This window comes from Scleropages formosus, chromosome 8 (assembly GCF_900964775.1).
Source record: "Scleropages formosus chromosome 8, fSclFor1.1, whole genome shotgun sequence".
Lineage (NCBI taxonomy): Eukaryota > Metazoa > Chordata > Actinopteri > Osteoglossiformes > Osteoglossidae > Scleropages > Scleropages formosus.
Window position 1 is genome coordinate 3,093,560 of NC_041813.1, and position 21,155 is coordinate 3,114,714.

Sequence of the window (21,155 nt, forward strand, 5' to 3'; positions counted from 1 at the left end):
TGCTTCTAGTGCGTCCTCCTTGAATAGATTGTTGGAAAGAAGCTGCATGTTTCTGGTCATGTTTGTCATTAACAAGTGTTGCACCGAATTAATTATACTGCGAGTTATTTTTTTGTGCTATTCAGTTCTAATAAACAGAGTCGGTTTTGAGCAGAATAGGTTCTAGAAGGATCTCTGAAATACCCGTATCCAGGTTTGTGGTAAGCTCTACTGGATCATGTACTTGAAGAACTGGGCAGGATTTTGCAGCATTGCGTGCCCTTTGATGTTTAGGTTTGGTTTCACTGGTCCTGAATGTAGTAAATGATGAGACACATGCAAAACTTCCTGGTCCAGTTCTAGTTTTGAAGAGTTCCTTGAAATGTAAATAATTATTCTCTGAAAGCCAAATAATGAAGTTGTTACCAGAGCAAATTTTATTATGCAGCTTGGGAGCTCCTGGACATGGGCAGGAAACTGCTGCCTGATGTGGGTGATGAGAAGATTGAATCGAGGATGCTTTCTTTGCTCCCAGAACGTAGGGGGTGGCACGTCCGTCCTGCGCGTGGTTGCTACTGACCGTGACATCGGCTCCAACGCCATGCTCTTCTACTACATCACTGGTGGCAACCAGGACCTGACCTTCCGCATGGACCGCGTCACTGGCGAGATGGTTACCCGGCCTTCCCCTCCTGACCGTGAGCGGCAGCAGCAGTACCACCTCACTGTGACCGTGGAGGACGACGGCACGCCGCCACTCTCGGTAAGGACTCTGGAGTCTATGTGTTTGTTCAGGAGAGAAAGAGTCAGAGACATGGGTCTCAGGTCTGAGTGAGGGCTGCAGGACCAGTAGAAAACGAGTGATCTGAAATGCAAGCAAATCTGCTGGAGGGGCACATGGTCACGTGAGCGATGATGCAGCACCGCACAAATTTCCTGTATCGTGGCATTCTCCGATTGATTTCGTTCCATTTCCCAAATGCCAGACTCCATCATCTAGAGACTAACAGCCCTTTGTTGAAGTTCTAATCCGTGAAGAACTGAACCTAAAGATCGTTGTCACACGGGTGTCTTGATCAGTTGTCATTCCCTTGGAATTGAACCACCGGTGTCCTTTAGGGGTTGAAAGGAAAAAAAAACCACTTGTATGCATTCCGGTGGCAGTTTACAGTCAGTCTGTTTTAGATTGAAGCAAGCGTGAAATATAAAACAATCTGAAGCATGGGGGGGAAGGCGAGAAGACGAGTGAGCACAGATGAACAAAACAGGAAACCGCAACAGCGGTACCTGCTTTCTGAAAGGAGGAGGAGAGCACCGAAAAGCACCATCGCTTCCTCCTCAGGCGGTGCATGCGCCGATGGCCGCGCTTGCCGGATACACAGCAACCGTCTTTGAGCAAAGCTTTTCGCCGACGCTGGGCCAGGTGTGTGCGATCATGCCCTCTGCAGAGCAGCGGTTGCAAAACTGATGTAATAGACTACAGTCATTGCTTCATAGGCTCTGTGTGTTTACACATGTCCGTGTTTCTGCTGGAGAAACAGTGAGCACGTATAGTGGAGTACGAAGCGGTCACTGAAAGGAACTTGCAACTTTACCCTTAGGAAATGTCCTTGAGGTCTGCAGCCAATAATTGACCGGAGTACATAAAAATGAGTTTATGTACATTGTCCTCTAAAATAGGGTGATGAAGGTAAATTCTGGAGGGTTGAAGAGAAGGACACGGAAGGATAATTTGACAAGTCATATGGATCTTCTCCATTTGAGAAGAGGGTTTCTCTTGTTGAGACAGAGTATTCCGCATGTTCGTCAGAAGGCAAAGAGATGTCAGCTGATACAAATATCTAGAACATAGGTTCCATACTGGGTTCGAGGTGTGTCGTACGTTTTCTGGATTTAATACCAGGCCGTTTATTCCCCTCATTCAATTATTCCAGATTTAGGCTGATAGTTTCCTTTTATACTGAAACTTCCCTCCCCAAAATACAGCATTAATATACATTATTTCCTGAATACACAGCAAAGGCTGTAGTTAAAATACTTTCCAGCCATCTATTATCAATAGTGACTTGGCCAATGCAGGATTGCGATGGTGCAGTCTGTCCTGAATGCACAGGACATAAGGCAGGCTACAATATGAATGCGACACCAGTTTATCGGAGGTCAATCACACACATTCACTCGCACACCGTGGGCAATTTAGCGATCAATTCACCTGTCTTTGGACTCTAGAGAAAGCAACTCAGGAATGCATGAGGGTTTCATCTTTGTGGCTGACTGCAGACATTTGTGCTTTCCCTGGGGTGGAGGAAAAAAAAAAACTCATTGCTGACAAGCTCATAACAGAAGTAGAGTTTATTGTAGAAACTTTCAATACCCTTCACAGATTGCCATTCACCTGAGCGTTTAACAATTACATACAGCCATAAGTTTACTAGCATTAATTCTCTCACACACACACACACACAGAACCTTGCATTCTACCACAGTTTCAGTAGCCAAGATCCATTTCAGTTCTGATTTGGTAATACACATATTGCATGAGTATAACTGAGAATTTTCTCATGCAGAAAGGCACTACATATTTACACATAGCACATGTATTCGTAAACAGTATTGCACAGCAAGTTAGGTAATATGCTTAAACTTCAGTTACCCACCCGTACGACTGACGCACCGTATGCCTATTCCTATAGATTCTCCAATACACCCACGACTGTAAGGAAACCTTTTCACCAACATACACACTATTCCACCGATGACTGAAACCAGACTTTAACGGCCAGAGAGGGTACGAGCTGGTGTTTGTTCCAACAGCACACTTAGTTAATTGCCTTGACTGAGCTGTTCATTGAATCAGTCGCACAATTTGCATACCAACAAAGCAGTTTCCCTAGGTGAGGACAAGTTAGAAAGTCTGCAGAACTTGTAGGTGTTTGGTACATTTAGTGAATAAAAAGATAAGGCAGTGCTTGAAATGTACAGTTTCCTCGTTATTTCAGTTACAGGCAGTCCCTGGATTACGAGCAAATTCCGTTCCTAGGAGTGTCTAACTCTAGTTTGTACGTTAAATCGGATCATTGTAGATGTCATTGGAAGAGCCTTTTACATGCTCCATTATTTTCGCTTTGTCTTTTAAAATTGTCTCGCTCATTGACCGACTGTAGCCTAATGATTTCTCAATGATCGCTGGCATTTCACCTTTTTCCAATCACTATTTTCACTTCACTTTCAATCATTCTCCTTCTCTTTAGTGCGTCACCATCATTTATCACATTTACACTTTGGTTATGAGGGTAAAAAAAAAATTAAAGCCAAATACAGTAACACAAATGACACTGTTAACAGCGACATGGTCCAACTGAAAAGAACGCAGTCTTTATCCTACCTCGGACTCATGAGCCCACAAACCACTGTAGACGCGTAATGTTTTGATGAGTGTCGCAAAGTAGCGGCCGCTTCTTATTACAAACCATTGTATGTAACTAGAATTTTTAATATAACAGGCTTTACAGGGGGTGGTTCATAAGTACAGGTTGTACGTAAGTCGGACGTTCATAACCCAGGGACTGCCTGTAATCGGCTACTTCGCGAGAAGAGCTTAGTTGGAACAAAAACTAGAAGACCCTGTGGCCATCAAGACTTGGCACTGTCCCTCCTTTTTCTTCAGCATCAGTCTAGACATTATTTAACCTCGGTGACACACATATTTTTTAGAGACTTCCTGGAAACCAACTTGTCTCCCACACATGCCATTATATGCGTCTTCCCGTTTCACACACATACAGCTGGTTTACACAAAATGTACAAGACATTTTAAAACGGGATCAAAGTCATAAAAATATCAAAATATAAACAAATGTATATATAAAAGCTACTATGTTTATATGACAAAATAATACAAAAATGTATGCAAATTTTAACAAAGATATACAAAAGAAACATTAGGTCTTTTGGGCAGTGGTAGAAAAAGTGAATGTGTATCTGTTGGAAGCATGGTAAAAGCCAGTGCATCAGAGTTTCAAACTGGCACCGACTGACAGGGCGACAGAGGCATAGCCCAACTACTGCATCACTTAAAAACAGCTCCGAGTGACAAAACACACTCCAGCTGCATTTACTGGAGAGCAGCTCACCAGTTTACTGTCAATTTAAAGATCCAGCTGCAAGGACTGCGAAGTCATGTATGTTGTTGGACCTTCTTACCACAGACTGCTGTTCTACAGCCAAACCCTGATTTGTAAGAAAAAGAGTCAGGAAGACTGTTGGTTGGGAGTGGGAGTAGCAGTGGACTGAGCAAAGGACAGAGAGAGAAATGAGGCAGGGAAAAGGATGATTTAGGAGAGGATTAATATTGATGAGGAGTAGAAAACAGGAGAGTTTAGGGTGATCAGCTTCAACAAGGCTGCAGCATGTACGATAAGACCAGAACACCTATTAAAGGCCTTAAATATGTGTCCCTCATCCTCTTAAGTGCAAAATGGACCTCCAGCACACTGTCAAACCATCAAGACGCGGACCTGTAGCCATAACGACAACAGGAAATAATTTCGGGGTAACGTGCACATGATCTCTCACACATGACTTGTGGATAAATAGCTTTTTTCAGTATTTTGCTCCAATAATATTCATCCCCATGAAGCTTTGCGAGCTGTAGGTGGATTCTTCTTTGGCAACAGCAACCTCACTGACACATGAGATGTTTTTGCGAATGCCTTATGAGCAGTCCATCCAAAGCCTGCACTCGTGCTGTGGACGGTGACATCGCCACGCACACAGCAACCCAAACTGTAATTCAGCTATTGAAAAACGTGTTCCATTTGATACAGATTTTTTTTCCATCTCCCCCCTCCAAATGTCCAAAGAAACGTTCAACAGCAAAGTGGTATCAGATGTGACACAGCGTGCATGAAATTTTTTTCTTTTTTTTTTTTTTTTTTTTTTTTTTAAAAGTAAACTCTTCCCCTGGATGATTGAGTCCGACATGTGAGCTGAGCACCTGAGAATGCGTCCAAGTTAAACTTGCATGAAATCTGGGGATTCTGGAATGGGTTCTGAAAAACAAACATAAAGAACTACATTGAAAGAAACCCAATCGCATCACTTTTCCATGGTTAATCGTACACTGTATTATACATTGACATACAACTTCCCTTAATTTGCAGAGCTGCACATGCTGACACAGATTGCAATAATCTGCTCACCCACACTTTCCCAACAAAGCACATCGGGCAGAATTTGCACAGTTTTGGTTTCTAGTTTCAAGCAAGCATTCAAAACACCAAATAATCAGAAGTTTGGAGGCCATTACATACTGGCTATTTAGTGTATACGGCCTCTTTGTTTTTTTCCTTTGCTTTGCAATGTTCATAAAAAACAGGAAAGAAAATGTGTATGGGAAATATAGCTGTTGCCAGGCAAATCACAGACACAAACCAATAGTCTCACATTCTCAGGCACAAACAAGACGTCCACTAGACCACACCAGGGCCAAAAAACAAACCAGTGTTTAGGAAAAATGGCATGACATTCAAAACAGGGAACCAGAAACAGACCTCCAAGTGGATCTGTGAAGAAAATAAGGAACTAATGTCTGAAAAAATAAGCACTGTGTTAAGCCATATGTTTTTTTTTTTTTTTTTTTAAACTTCGGGCGAAGAGGAGGAACAATCGAGCAGTGTGGCGTACAAGAGCAGACCACACCAAGATGATTATCTAGCAGTACAGAAAGTTGCAGGTGGTGGTGTGTCTTTACTTGAAGTTTGACCTGGTGCCATCAAACCAGGAGCCACAAAGACCTCTAGACATGTTCCAGTACTGTGTGTGACACCCGGTTGAGCACAACGGTGCATCTACAGATCCAGTCCTGGTACTTCCAACCCCTTCTGAGATCCCCCGACTGGCAGCAATCCTCCGGAAATAGGCAATTCGGTGAGAAATTCATGGAATGCAAGCGCAGGTGCTCCAGGAGACAAGTCACATGTCTTCTAAGCAGACACGTGAGCCCACTGAGTGGGTGTGGAGTGCTACATGGGCAGCTGCTTCGTGAATCACTTCAACACAGCTGGTAAACCCGGACTCCAGCTGCGCACATGTTCCTCAGCCTCAGGATGCTAACTGCTCTCCAAGGCAGCACAGCACTTAAGCCCAGCTGTGTTTGCTGCTTCAAGAGAGGTCTACTAACAGGGGCTGTCAGCAGCTCTTGGACTTTGCCAAGTCTGGATATAAGTAACTCATCTTGAAATGCAACCGATTCACATATAAGTGTCTTGGCATGGTACTATCTTACACCAGAAGTGGTCTAAAGTGCTTTTTTTTTTTTATATTAGAAGACTATCTAGTCCAACTTCATACATGGGAACATCACTGTCTTGGACTGCTAATGTATCAGTGTTGTAAGTGCTTTGGCAAATTAGTGTTTTAACCTATCAGACTTTAGGAACATAGCTGATATCTCGGACTGTTAGCATTTTTGTCCTTTAGTGGAACAGCGTGTTCCTCAATATCTTGGCATACATCCACTTAAAGTATGTGTAGCATCTCTTTTTCCGTCAGTTGGTGCCTAAGAACGCAGATAACTCAGACCCGCCAGAATCAGTGTTTCCTATGTCAGCCTGTAAAACCATTCTGAGTGTAGTTTTTCCATGCATTGAGGAATCCACTGCATGTCAGTGAGCCCATCATTAAGGGCTGCAGCGGTGCGGCGGTCTCACCGTGCGCTGGGAAGAAGACATCCCCCTGGCCAGGGGGAGACAGGGGTGTTCCAGGGTCCGAGAGCAGGTGTCGCCCCGTCTCGGAGGACTGCCTGGTCAGAATCTGGGACACGGTGCGTGGCTTTGACTGGGGGCCGTCTCCCAAGTACACTGGATTCTCGTGACCCTGAGCCTCACTGTTGGGAGCAAACACCAGGTGATGGATAAAGCGAGAAGGGGCAACTGACACGTTGCCGGCGCTGCCTCTTAAAGAAGCCATCAAACGGTTTACACTGTTGAAATACTACAGTGCCACTCAAAACTGGATTCTTTGCAGGGTATCTGTAAAATATCCATGTGCTAAGCCTGAGTCCGTTTGTATACACTCACCTGTCCATTCTCACCATTTCGTGCGCACCTGGGTAGGAAAAGAAAATAGCCGTCATTAGACTACAAAATGTTGTTTAGCCCAAGTAAGGTGTCCCCAGCAGATGTTGCACCAAGACAGAAACAGGAAACGAATCTCAGACGGAAACCTTTTTCGCCAACATTCACTCTAGACTATCACACCCTCAGCAACTATCACACCTGCAGGGGTCTCAAGAGACTGTTTCTAAAGATCAGCGTTTTAATTTTTTTTTTTTTCCTTATAAAATCCTACCCAGAATTTACAGTTTCTGTCTATGGTGCCAGGTGAATTACTGCTTTTCAACAGATTTCTCTGGTGTGATGTAGCATCGGAAGGATTGCTTAACTGTGTAAAGTGCCTTGTTTTAGCAATGTTCATGTACCAACAGCTGGAACAGAGAGGAAGAGGAAGAGAGAGAGAGAAAATGCTGTCCTTCAGGTTGTACAACTTGAAACGGTCATGACGGTTCAGCAGTTTTAAAACTTGGTAAATAGGCCTGACAGTTAGAACACGACTGCACAGAACTGTACCAAGCGCAGGTTTGCATGTGTTTTGTTTATTCTTCAAACTTTTTACTTTAATTTGGAGGCTAACCAGTGGTGCCGTGGGTTTGAACTTTCACTTCATGGGCCCTTTGCAAAGAAGCTGACAGTGTCTCCCGGTGTAGTGCTCCCCCCTACAACTCTGAGTCAAAAGTGTGATTAACTATAGTGCAGTCATGCGCCGCTTAACGACTGACAGCATATACGATGGTGGTGCCATAAGATTATAAGGGAGCTGAGAAATTCTTATCGACCAGTGATGTCGTAGCGCAATGTGTTACTCAAATGTTTGTGGTGATACTGCTGTAAACAAACTTACTGCGCTGCCAGTCGTATAAAAGTATAGAACATACAATTATGTACAGTACAGATCTTATTATAATAAACACCTGTCACTGTTTTATGTATTTACTATACTGTACTGTACTTTTATTATTTTACAGTACTTTCTATTTGTAAAAAAGTATGCCGTGTTACGCCGGCAGCGACATCATAAATATCGTGTTTATCGCATCTCTTGACTGCATCCAGCTTATACCATCTAGGTGTGTATAAGTACGCTATGATTTTCGCACAACGATGAAATCACCTAACGATGCATTTCTCAGAATGCATCCCTGTAGTTAAGCGACACGTCTGTATATAGTTCTTTCGTTACCTTTTCTCTATGTGTTGGACCTGGATGTAAGCTTTTCTGAATAATTACTTACGTCGACTGGACTGGGCCATTTGCCTCTGCTTGTACACCAGTAGCAGAATGAGTGGTAAGGAGATGATACCCATGATGCACCCTGCTGTTGCTAAGCCAGCTGCCACAGTGCCTGAGGATAGAGGAGGGGTTTAATACATGTATGGTTTCAGTAAACAAGCAAATGTATGCTTATGCCGCAGGGGGTCAGATCCATCTTCAGAAGGGCTACAGTGCTGCAGGAGACTTTACTAAGTTAAGCTGGGGCAGGTGGTGGCGTAGTGTTGAGAGATGCTGCCTTTGAATCTAAAAGTTACAGGTTTGATCCCTGCTTCCAGTTGTAGTACCCTTGAGCAAGTTACTCACCGTTATTTATGCAGCTGGGTGATTTTACTGGAGCAATTCAGGGTAAGTAAGTTAATGTTAAGTCACTTTGGGAAAAAAAAGCATGAGTTAAATGTGTAAATGTTTAAAGCTGAAAAACAGGTAGCTACTGGGGCAATGGTTAGAGCTACTACCTTTGGACCCAAGGGTTGCAGGTTCGAATCTCACCTCTGGCTATAGTGCCCTTGAGCAAGGTACTTACCATTATTTAAGTCGCTTTGAAAAAAAGCATGAGTTAAATGTGTAAATTTTTAAACCTAAAACAAGGGGCAGCTACTGGGGTAGCGGTTAGAGCTGCTGCCTTTGGACCCAAAGGTTGCAGGTTTGAATCTCACCTCTGGCTGTAGTGCCCTTGAGCAAGGTACTTACTCTGAATTGCTCCAGTAAAATTACCCAGTTGTATAAATGGGTAAATAACTGGGGGTGGCAGAGTGCAAAGATGTGAGTGATGCAGCAGAAGTTGCTTTAGAGAAAACCATCAGCTAAATGAATAAATGTAATGAAAATGTAAACCCGAAAAACAGGGAAACTGCTGGTGCAGTGGTTAGAGCTGCTGCTTTTAGACCCAAAGGTCGCAGGTTCGAATCTCACCTCCGGCTATAGTGCCCTTGAGCAAGGTACTTACCCTAAATTGCTCCAGTAAAGTTACCCTGTTGTGTAAGTAATTGTAATTAGATTAACATAAGGCGCTTTGGAAGCGTCAGCTATATGAATGTATGTAAAAATAGGCCAGATGACCACAATACTACAGAACTCAGAAAACCAGCACAAACTGCAGTCTTCAATGAGGTATCTGATTTACTTGAGACTAAGGTTACACGGCACAGTCCTGAGTACAACGGTTACTGTGCAGGTCGGAAAGCCTGCGATTCATTAAGTTGACGCTTCTCCTCCACCTGCTTATTTCTTACTGGAGCTATTCAGGATAAGCACCTAGCTCAACAGTACAACAGCAGTAGGCAGAATTCAAATTTGCGACCTTTGGATCCTAAGGTAGCAGCTTTATTCAACACGACATCAGCAGCACCCCATTGAATAGCACAATACATACCTTCAGAGGGCTTCTGGTCCAGTACGGCACATTTTGAAGATCTATTGTGCCCTAAAATGCCATAAGGATACAACACTGTTCAGAAGAAGCCAATCATTAACTAAATTTGTGAGCAAAGCTGAGAGTATCAAGAACAAATGGAATCAATCTAGTTTAAATATACAGTAATGGTCAATCTGAGTGCAGAGCAGGAAAAACATGTTAGACTTCTGACCGATACTATGTATCAATCAATACTCCAAAGTGTTTAAAAACAGCATTTTAAGACTATGGTTATGTTTACGGTCTAAGTGATTTTTTCTTTAGCTTATTGGTGTGTGCATTTATACACATACAAAACAGTCCTTTCTGTAAGCATGTGCTCCCATACAGAATCTGGATGCTTATGCACAAGCATGCTTGAGTGGCAATGCTGTTCCTAACTTACGTGGTGTGATGGTCAACAACACATGGCTGTGTGGCTTCTGCATGACCCTGTGTTGATGCTCTCCTCCCTCGATGTCCAGACCAAAGCAGCAGTAGCGGCCCTGGTCCGCACGCGTCACATTCTGCAGCGTCAGGAAGAACGTGGATCCCTTGAAGCCATATGTGATGGTGGAGGAATGGTCGGTTCCGGCGCGCGGGTGCACTTTCGCACGGCAGTGCTCGTTCTGATGCTCCGTGAAGAGCCACACCTGCCGCAGGTGGTCATGGGCCTGTAGAAGTGAACCCTCGGAGATGCATTCCATACTGACATTGGCACCCTCCGGGCAGATGTAGGACGCATGTGGGGCTGTGACCCTCAGGTGCTCATCGCCTGCTGTGGTGAAGAAAATTTTAAAAACATGGGAAATATTATTTTTCAAAAATACCCATCCATGTACATAGGTGCCATTTTGTAGGTATATTTACTTGAGTAATGCTGGGTAAGAAGCTCGATCAAGGGTACACCAACTGCAGGGTAGATGTAGGGCTTAGACTGTTCACCTGCAGGTTATAAGATCAAGCCCTTAACCACACCACTAGCTCAATCACAGTGGACAGGAGCCTATCGTGAAAGCATAAGGCATGAGGCAGGGTATACCCAGGACAAGAGGAGTCCATGACAGGGCAATTGTACACAAGTGTTTACTCACACTTAAGCCCTATTAGCAATTTAGACTCACCGATCCACCTGAAATACATTCTTGGACTGTGGGAGGAAACCAGAGCATCTGGAGAAGATGTGAATACCACAGAGTGAGCCAGGTGCGACAGCTCCACTTTGAAATGTGCATGGAACAACATCTAATATTACATGAAATCACATTCGCGGAGTAGACTGGATTTACCTCAATGCACCTTCCTTCCTGAAAATTAACTGCCTACCAAGTTTTTACATCAAACTTGGAAGAGTCTTAACAATAATATCCATTACTGGCAAATTTATTACATCATTTTCCAACCCATCCAAGTGGCTTACAGTTGTACTGATTACTGAGGTAGCAAGGTTACACGCCTCGTTTAAAGGTCCCTTCTGGGATTTGATCTAAAAGCCTTCAGGTTATAAGCGTGTGAAGTGAACTATTGTGCTTCCTGCTTTACTGCTGAGCTCTTCTGCAACACCTTGCGACCAACCGCTGCGTGGTGCTTTGCTTGCCGAGATCCTCTTGTGTGTCTCGAAGCCTCGTTTCTCCAAATCTGCAAGCCCTCCCCTCTTGTGCTCGTGACTTTAAAGCCCAGATAAAGCAGAGTGACTGAAACAGGAACAAGGGGAGGGCGGCAAAGCATGTGTTGCGGGCGTTTTTTTTTTCTTCCCTTTTATGGCGCTCTCCTCTTGTTTATCAATGTCTTCACATCACGCATTTTGTGCATTCCAAGCAGAGCCCTTTGGAGGTCCATCCATGCATCTTATCGCATAACGAGTGCTGCCCTCAACTCCGAAGCCAGAGGCTGCATTTCGCAGCCTCTTGGTGAACTGAACTCATCTGCCCACAAGGGCACGATTTAAGACCGCTGCTGACAAGTTGTTTCGCGACCCCGTGCCTTCAATGCACAATGCCGCCGATGTCAGCCCTGTGCAATGCTGTGCTTTTCGTGTCCCATATGCCGGCATGCGTCTGCAAGCGCGTGGGAGTTACAGCGCCAGAGCAAGACAGAACTGGCATGTTTTCATGTCGCCCTCCCGCTTGGAAAGGAAAAAAGGGACTTTTATGCAAAACGGACGCGATACACAAATTTGCACACGACACGCAAGAAAGGAACAAAGTGAGGATTCCTTCATGAACCCTCAGACAGGCTCAAGTCACCTCCCAACACAAAGCACTTAAATGAAGACCAAAAAAATATTTATACACAAAAGGAGCCTTGTCTAATTCGTAGTCAAGAGCGAGCCCACCGAAGCAAAAAAAAAAAAAAAAAAAAAAAAAAAATAGGTTGGCACGTCTAAGGAAATGCCAAACATAGACTTTGGTGCAGTCAGGATTGTTTGTGTGTAGAGGATTATGTAGCATGGATGGATGAAAATGAGTAACCCAACATTCACGTGACTGTGCCGCCCACCCTTCGGTTGTTTTTTGTGTGTGTATGCGCCTGGAAACGACACTGTACGCACCCTTATGTTTTTACCGTGTGTGTGTGTGTGCGCGTGTGTGTGCGCACACCTAGAGGAGAGTAAACACGACCTTACTCTGGCTGCTGTGTGAATGTTTTCTGTGGTCGCGGACATGTGCGTTGAGCGCGCAGAGCGCCCGTGGATCCGGGCCAGCTTCCTGGGAGTGGACTTCCCTCTGTGTGTTGGTTTGGCATATGAGCTTTTCCTCCTCCGCAGCCATGCGCCCTACCCTGTTACTACAGCAACAGTGTTTTGGATCCACAACTCTGTTTGCTTCTTCAGACTTCTCTCCACCTTAAGCGCGACATGCACACGCGCACACAAACTCGCACCTGACTTCTGGTGACCCAGACAGTAATGGAAGTGAACTCTGCCCAATTCCACATCAGACAGCACACAGACAGTCTGAACTTTGAGATGCTTCAGCAAAAGCCTCACACACGAGTTCTTCATTGCCACCTCTACCTCCTTAGAATAAGTGTTACAATTATGAATGAAGACCAATACAGCCAGATATTAAACGCACAGACTAAAACAAACAAATCCATCCAACCAAATCAGACACTGGTTTTGCTTCTCTGTAACTTCTTGCTAGGTCTCATTTAGTGATGATCCAAAATTCAATGGATTAAGACATGTTTTCCACCTAGGAAAACAAAGTCACATTTAGCATGGCCTAGTTTTTCAAGCAGTTGGCATTATAAAACTGTACAACGGTTATCTGAAAATGTAAAAAGCAGCCACAATTTTGTGTGTGTGTGTGTGTGTGTGTGTGTGTGTGTGTGTGTGTGTGTGAGGAAGTTCAATAGGAAATCCAGGGGTGGTGATTAACTGAAACTGCAGCCCCCCTCGCTGTTCCTGTCTCTCCAGAGGTACAATAGAACGTGCCATTTGGCTTGTTTCACACCATCAAGCCCCGCCCATTATTTGCTGCTGTTTATAGCCCCCATTGAGGTGAGGGTCCCGAACCCAGGTTCCTGCTTCCAGTCTCAAGAGATCCCTGCCTTCATTGTCAAAATTCTAGTTTTTAACCTCACAAATACTCCAACTAGCCCACCCCTCCAGCACATAGTTTTGTTTTTTGTTATTCCCTGAGCGTCAACCACCACCGCCCGCCTACCCGCCTTGTTTTTTTAATCCAGGCAAATTTCTCAGAGTTTTTTTTTTTTTTTTTGCCTTTGGAGGACATGTGCATAGAAATTCCTTCTGGACTGTGCCAGAGAGACCGAGACTTTATTATTCCATGATCTGTCACTTGGACATCTACGTAACGTCAATTCCACTTCAAAATCTTATTCAGAAATGCAAAACATTGCAATATTATCTTCATATTATATTATTTTTACCCCTGGCTTTGAGCACCCTTTTGCAGGGTGGTCCTTGTTGCAGTCCACTGACAACTGACAACCCTGATATGACAGACTGTTCCCACAGGGCATTCAGGTGCAGTTCTCCCAGCCCCAGGGGACAGGAGAGCTTCAGTGCCAACTCCAGAATCAATGGACTTCTCACACGTCCCATAAACTATACCACTGGCCTCCGTCTCACACTTTGAGAACAGATCATCTTTCACTGATATTCGGTTTCACTGCAGCCTGGTGATACGCATATAGGTCAACGCAAAACTATGACAAAAGGGTTTAATGCAACACAATCGATCAGATTTTTTCCTTTGATGGTGGAAAATATAAGGCTGAATCCAAAGCAAATATACTGCCAAGCGTGGAAGCTTTTTTTTTTTGTTTTCAAATGGTAAATTCATTGTGGTTCAGATGCAAGACACTACAAATTTGAAATGAAAAGCTACCATTAACTTTGACGCACCCCTCGTTCTACCAGCATGTACTGCAATGCTGTTTCAGATATCTTTGTTATTTGAGCTGATCGCCATAATGTCAGTATGTCATGTTATGGACCTTAAGGTATATTTCCTTCTCCTGAAAGTGGGCGTAGATTTCCTGTACACAATGCAGGAGGACAAAGGACAGAGGATCCTCTCTATGTTGTCTCGGCATTACACACCTGAAGTCAGGGTCATTAAAATAATATAGCAAACAGAGTGGAATGAGTGGCAGCATTCCAGCTCCTCTCTCACCCCCATTCCCTACCTTTAGTCAAGATTATCTGTCAGTTTGTGATAGTCATTTGTTAAACTTTCCATAATCCTTTCCCAGGAAAATTCTCCTCCGGGATGCCCAAGTGACTCACTAAGCCGCCTCCTGCTTTCCCTCCCTCTCCTACCAGAATTGAGGTGTTGTCTTACAGCTCTTGTTTCCAACGTGATATATAGAACACACTTTGGTTCTCATCGCTTTTTCAGTCAGAACATGAAAATATGGACTATAGACTCCAAACATATTGCACCTTACTTATAACCCATCTAAACAGCTATTCTAGTTCTGCATATGAAGTACTTTGGGCAACAAATTGGAGTTCCTGATGCTGAGATTTTGTCCTCACTGGAACTTCACTCCAGTAGGATGAAAACCAAACTTGAATGAATACATTCCTAACTGTCCTTCTCCAGCAAGGGATTTTTCCACTTGAAGAATCAGGCCATCATTTTAAAGTAAAATTTGGCAGCAGGAGCCTGAACACAGGCACTCCTGTCCTCTTTCCATGTTTCCTATGGCAATCTAGCATTGCCAACGAGCTCAATAAACCCTGGTCCGTCCAAAATCATTGAGCAAGACAGATGTGTGCTTCCCAAAAGGAAAATAACGATAGAATGTGATGAGAAATGTCCTTGGACTGAGGCCAATGCTGCCAGTTAACTCAGCTGTGGAAGAAAAGCCAAACACCAGCAAAACCTTTCATGCAATGTTTACTCTAGTCTTCAGCAGGTTTTGCTACAGTAAGCCTCAAGTCCAGATCTCAGTCATCCAGACCATAAATGACTGTTAGCTAACCCCAGCTTTTGCATATTGTGACAACTATTTAATATGAGGATAAAAGAGCAGTTTTACTTAGAGTGGAACATAACTGAGTAATGAAATTTTACAAAACTTTGACAGTTTGCACAGAGGCTATAGATACAAACACTGTCACTTTAAAGAGTGTAAAGAGTCTCTTCCTGCTAATGTAATGAACACATTGTATTTTCTATGAGATGTATGTCACTTTGGAGAAAAGTGTCTGCTAAATGAATAAATGTAAAGATTTTCCTGCTTCCAGGGAATTATTGAAAAGTTTACCTGTTGCCTACCACTGATATGACTTGTAGCAATGCAAGTCAAATTAGTGTGCATGCAACAGGAAGTCCAAACGGTTGATAAAGACAGAAAAACAATGGAGTGAAGGCCCTCTCTAATGTCAACATCATTTAAACCCACCATTCGTCAGCTCATGTCTCCCGTAAGACATTGTGTTCTCTTCTTATCCAACACCCACCCTCCCACCCTGTCCTCGCCTACACCATGACAAGTTCAGAGAGGAACAAGACAGGCTGATTCCAGTGGGTGGTTATCTCAAGTCCAGGGCCAGAGCAGACCTCGACCCCATCTGTAAGTGTTTGCACAAACCTAATCAGCCCTCCCCCCTTCCGAGGAAGGAAACAACAAACAAAGCAGAAACACAATTCAAGGCTCAGCTGTGTGACGACAAGCCAAAAGTGTAAGGAGGTGCTACTTGCACACACACTTAACCAGGAGAACAGGGTTTAACGAACGGGACAAATATCAAAGTACGGAGAATAACTTTGTTTACTCTGAGCTACATTCCACTCTCTACTGGAGAACTGACATCCAGCGCTGTTCCTCACTCCAGTACAACACACTTTCTTCTTCTCATGTGTTGTTCTGCTTAGACTGCATTGATATAGAAACAAGAGGAGTTGGTCTCTCTCCTCCACAAACACAAATGGAGACACACGGCACTGTCACGCTAAGTAAATACTGGGTGCCCAGAACATCAACCCATGCAGCTCTTCTCCAGTCTGTGTCGACCGAAATTGTTTTCAATGTCTGGGTTTAAAGCAGTCCTTCACATTTCAAAAAAGGGAAGTGCACAAACCCTGCAGCTTCTTCACCTTCACACTGCTCTGTATGTGTGAGCGTGTCGCAGGAACACTATACTCCTTTCTTGCACTTCTGCTCACCATATTTTCACCATGATGCCGTTTTCTGTTTTTTTTTTTTTTTTTTTGGGTGCAACTGCCAAGACTGTATATAACACAAACACCCCATTCTGTCAAACAAATTCAGTGTTCCGTACCAAAAGCAAACTCAAAATGTATCACATTTGTTTCCCCCACCCCGCAGAGCAAAAGGTGAAGGCAAACAATGCCTGAACTATTTATAGTGCAGTTTTCAAGGTGTTATAATCCATGATCTATTTCCCACCCCACATACTCAGGTATGGATCCCTGCATTACACACACACTTTACTGTGTTCACTGCACTGCACCACAGTATTTTGTCTCTCACCTCTATCGCATGATACTTCTTAAGAGGTGCCAGGGTAACATTTTGTTTTGGACAAACCCAACATTTGGAAATCTCCTGACACATCACACAGTGAAACGCCCACTAACAACTGTTCTCCCCAAAAAATTTTCAGTACCTTGCTTGAAAACACCATGTTGTCATAACGGTTGTGTTTGAGTCAGGGCTGGAACTTCTTGTGCTGTTCTCCCTGGGCTCCGTGCAGGAGAAAAAAAATAAATTAAAAAAGTGGTTTTTTTTTTTTTTGCGCTGTTTTACACTCTTTTCGGACCCGAGGCTCGAGCCCCGCGCGCTACTTTTTTTGTGCCACGACGTGGCTAGAAAAAAAAAAAAAGAAAAAAACAAAACTGCCAAGTCAGTGGACAAAAGTGTGAAAACACCGCGATTTCCCTCCCGCTTCAAGCCAGGCGCGGGGCGGCCCACAAAGCGGTGGAAAACAATACAGGGTGGAAAACGCTCACGTTGCCGAGCCAAGACCGCGAGGACGCGGAGGGACCGAAGGCGGCGGCGGCGGCGCCGTTCCGTTGAGTTTTCGTCTTCTCCCCCCCCCAAAAAACAGAACCGAGCCGCTCGTACTGCACTCAGCTGCACGTCGTTTACAACAATCCAGGAACTACAACAGAGGCCCGCTAAAAAAAGTTATAAAAAGGTCACTGGAGACCGTTTAAAAAAGGGGACGAACGCGAAGCGCCCGTTGAAGACCAGCTCAGCTCACACTGCAAGGCGCGCGCCCGGCTGCCCGCCTCACGCACCGAAGCGCCTCCAGCGTGACGCGCGGAGGCGCGAGAAGCAGGCGACCGCGCTGACCGACCGACCGACCGACCGACCGACCGACTGACTCACCCCCGACGACGATAGCCGCCACTTGCAAACAGAGCCAGGCGAGCGGCAGCCCGAGTCCCGTCGCGGCGTTGACGCGCAGCTCCGACATGCTCTCCTCCGCTCAGGTGGCCGCGTCGCTCAGGAACACGCGCTGTGTGTCGCTTCGCGGAGCTGTGCGTGCGTGTTCCGCGTGTTGCTTGACGTGCGGTGTGCGCGCGCGTGCGTGCGTGCGTGTGTGTGTGCGCGCCCGGGAGCTGCGGAGCGACGACGGCGAACAGGAAACCTGTGGAGAAACTCCTCCGCACGCTCACGCGAACGAGAGGGCGACAAAAGTTTGAAAAAACTGAAATAAAACTGAACTTAAACGTCCCTTCCTCTTTTTTTTTTTTTTTTTTTTACTTTAGTGACGCACTTCTTTTCGCTTCTTATTTTGAAATGCTGTGTGTGAACTTGTGTTCCAACAACAATCTAACCGTTTGCGCAACACGGCGCCCTTCAGCCTCCCGTGATTTAAATATTTACATTTTTTCCATATATTTACTTATTCCTATACAATAAGTAATAAGTGTTGGGCTCTGATCGCTGCCTTCAAACAACACTGTACACACAACTTACGAATTAACAGCAAACACTCTTTGCTTTCTACAAGCCAAGGCTCATGCGAAGAAGAGTAAAAACGCGTATGAAACTTATAGTGTTAGATACAATTATTCACCCATTTACACAGCTGGTTAATTTTTACTGGAGCAATTTAGGGTAAGTACCTTGCTCAAGGGTACTGTACAGCTGGAGGTGGGAATTGAACCTGTGACCTTTGGGTCTAAAAGCAGTAGTTTTAACCACTGTGCTACCAGCTGTCCCCAAGTGTGAAGCTTTCTACATTTATCCATTTAGCTGACACTTTTCTTTAAAGCAACTTACAACATTAAGGTTATAATTATTTGTGCACTTGGGCAGCCTGATAACATTAAAGCAGTAATTTAGAATAAGTGCCTTGGTCAGAAGTACTACAGCCAGAAAGGGGATTTGAACCTCCACCCTTTGGGTGCAAAGGCAAAAGCTCTAACCACTATACTACTAGCTGTCCCAGAAGTGTGTACATATATACAGCTATTCATTTAGCTGACACTTTTCTTTAAAGCAACTTACAACATTAAGATTATAATTATTTGTGCACTTGGGCAGCCTGGTAACATTAAAGCAGTAATTTAGAATAAGTGCCTTGGTCAGAAGTACTACAACCAGAAAGGGGATTTGAACCTACAACCTTTGGATGCAAAGGCAAAAGCTCTAACCACTATACTACTAGCTGTCCCAGGAGTGTGTACATATATACAGCTATTCATTTAGCTGACACTTTTCTTCAAAGCAGCTTACACTGTTAAGATACATACAATTATTCACACATTTACACAGCTGGGTAATTTTTACTGGAGCAATTTAGGGTAAGTACCTTGCTCAAGGGTACCACAGATGGTGGTGGGAATTGAATCTGTGACCTTCGGGTCCAAAAGCAGTAACTGTAACCACATGCTGCCAGCTGTATTACTCTTTTTATTTTTATTTTTTTTTTATTCCTTTCTTTTACGGATCAGAATGAATCACCAGCCCACCAAAAGGTGTCTGGCTCCACACACTGTCAAACTCGACTCAACCAGCTGTCTTATTCTGCCTTGAATAAGGTGTGTGGGCTGATAACACTACATAGCATCCATTGGAGAGAAGGCATGGTGATACAGTGGTGCAGTGGGTTTGACTGGGTCCTGCTCTCTGGTGGGTCTGGGGTTTGAGTCCCACTCGGGGTGCCATGCAATGGAGTGGTGTTGTGTCCTCTTCCCCCCCAGCCCTATGCTCTAGTTTGCAGCAACCCTGCTTGGGTGGCTAGCTGCTTTGGAGAAAAGTGTCTGCTAAATAAGTAAATGTAAAAACATTACTTAAGCAATTTATGTTAAGTCTGCTGTGCACAAACACTGCATCCAGAGGGGGGGACTGAACCTACAACCTTTAGAACCAGAGGCAGCAACTATAACCACTACACTACCACCTCTCCCCTCACACTGCACAACAGAACAAAAGAAATACTTTTTATTTTTTTGGAATTGCCCAAGGATGTAACTGATATGCCACAATCCAGCACATCCCAAGTGAGAAACTCTTTTTACAAGAACTATGAACTGACATTTTTTGGTTACTATAAACCACGCAAGGCAGTGTCAAGGGGGTTATTTTACCTTTCCCTACAATTTGTTTACTGTATTTCAGATTTAATGCACAGAAATGTGAGAAATAAAGTATCAGAGACATTAAAGTGATGACCAACCCCCCCACATCCCCTCCTCCAGTATTTGTGTGTATCTCTGTTGACAAGTCCTGCTAGCTTTTTCGGTCCCCAACACTGGCAAGTTGTTACACCTCCTGGATACATCATTTTCATTCATTCTATTACTTCATCCTTTCTGATTGGTTGATTCCGTTGAACGCTGCAGTTCAGGGATACGTTTGTCCCTAAAACGTCAAGACTCGAACAGGGTACGCAGCTGAGTAGTTGTTGAGCTTTGAGTCAAATCACTGGTGAACTGCTGAAGATACTTGTCACGTAGTCAGGAATACTGCATATAAACATATTATGGTGCTTCCAACTGTGTGTTGGCTCCCTTTTCACAGTGTGCTGCGTCCAAGGGTAATGTATTTTTCTGTTTAATGTCTCTTTCTTGCAGTCTTCAACAATAGTTGTAGTGTACATCGTGGACGAGAATGACAACGCACCAAAGTTTCCCGTGGAGGAGTATGTGACAGTGCTGAGCGAGGGTCCAAACACCGTGGGCATTGCCATCGCCACCGTGACAGCAGTTGACTCCGATGAGGGGCTCAACGGCACAGTGCGCTATGCCATTGCCCAAGGCAACCTCATCCAGACATTCCATATCAACAGCATCACGGTGAGAGTGCGGCCTCAGGCTTGAGCCACAGAGCATTCCTTTGGTTAAGTTTTCATTTCGTGACAGAAATATCCCCAAAACCTGTGCTCTTGGTCAGCATGATGTTTACTTTCGTGGGATTTTGCACCCAACAGGGTACGATTGTAACAGCGAAAGCCCTGGACTACGAGATCAGCCGTGGGCACTACACACTGATGGTCACGGCGACTGACCAGTGCCCCATCCCTCGACTCCGCCTGACGTCCAGTGCCACGGTAAAAGCAAACTCCCATAACGCACACAAACGGCACAAGAACATTCATCCGTATATACGGATAAACTTTGACATTGTAAAATTGCTGCAGCTTTACATAAAATACTGCAACAGAAACAAATACTTGAACGGTTACTGTCCACATGATGCCAAGTCTTAGAACACATATGAATTACATTGAGTGCAGTAGCATGAATTTAATTACCTGTTGGATGCTGTATTTATTGTGCTTAAGCTACTGGCAGAGTCACATTGTAACAGTGGGTAGGGTGAATGCGTTTGGATCCAAAGGGTGTGGGTTCAACCTCCAGCTGTAGAACCCTCAAGCAAGGTACTTACCCTGAATTGCTTCCGTAAAATTTCCCAACTCGATAAATAACTGTAG

At 44.4% G+C, this 21,155-nt stretch overlaps 2 protein-coding genes across 4 annotated transcripts in view; one reads left to right on the forward strand and one right to left on the reverse strand.

Moving 5' to 3' along the window:
* Positions 1-21,155, forward strand: part of cdh23 (cadherin-related 23) — a 201,967-nt gene that overhangs the window by 156,591 nt on the left and 24,221 nt on the right. Inside the window, exons 36-38 of the mRNA XM_029254210.1 lie at positions 515-742; positions 20,296-20,517; positions 20,652-20,771. Coding sequence (XP_029110043.1) covers positions 515-742; positions 20,296-20,517; positions 20,652-20,771 — 570 coding nt within the window. The remainder of the gene's footprint in view (positions 1-514; positions 743-20,295; positions 20,518-20,651; positions 20,772-21,155) is intronic.
* On the reverse strand, positions 2,317-17,926 carry vsir (V-set immunoregulatory receptor). Of its 3 annotated transcripts, none has more exons than XM_018738076.2 (7): positions 17,600-17,926; positions 10,170-10,538; positions 9,743-9,793; positions 8,330-8,440; positions 7,059-7,086; positions 6,690-6,865; positions 2,317-5,030 (listed from the first exon to the last, which is right to left on the reverse strand). In XM_018738076.2, exons 1-7 carry the CDS (start codon positions 17,685-17,687, stop codon positions 4,993-4,995), a joined length of 861 nt encoding a protein of 286 aa, XP_018593592.1. In that variant the 5' UTR covers positions 17,688-17,926; the 3' UTR covers positions 2,317-4,992. The 3 variants fall into 3 exon arrangements, with proteins under 3 accessions (XP_018593592.1, XP_018593591.1, XP_018593593.1); XM_018738075.2 differs by having other exon boundaries at positions 10,170-10,541; positions 17,600-17,925; XM_018738077.2 differs by lacking the exon at positions 17,600-17,926 and adding an exon at positions 16,875-17,571 and having other exon boundaries at positions 10,170-10,541.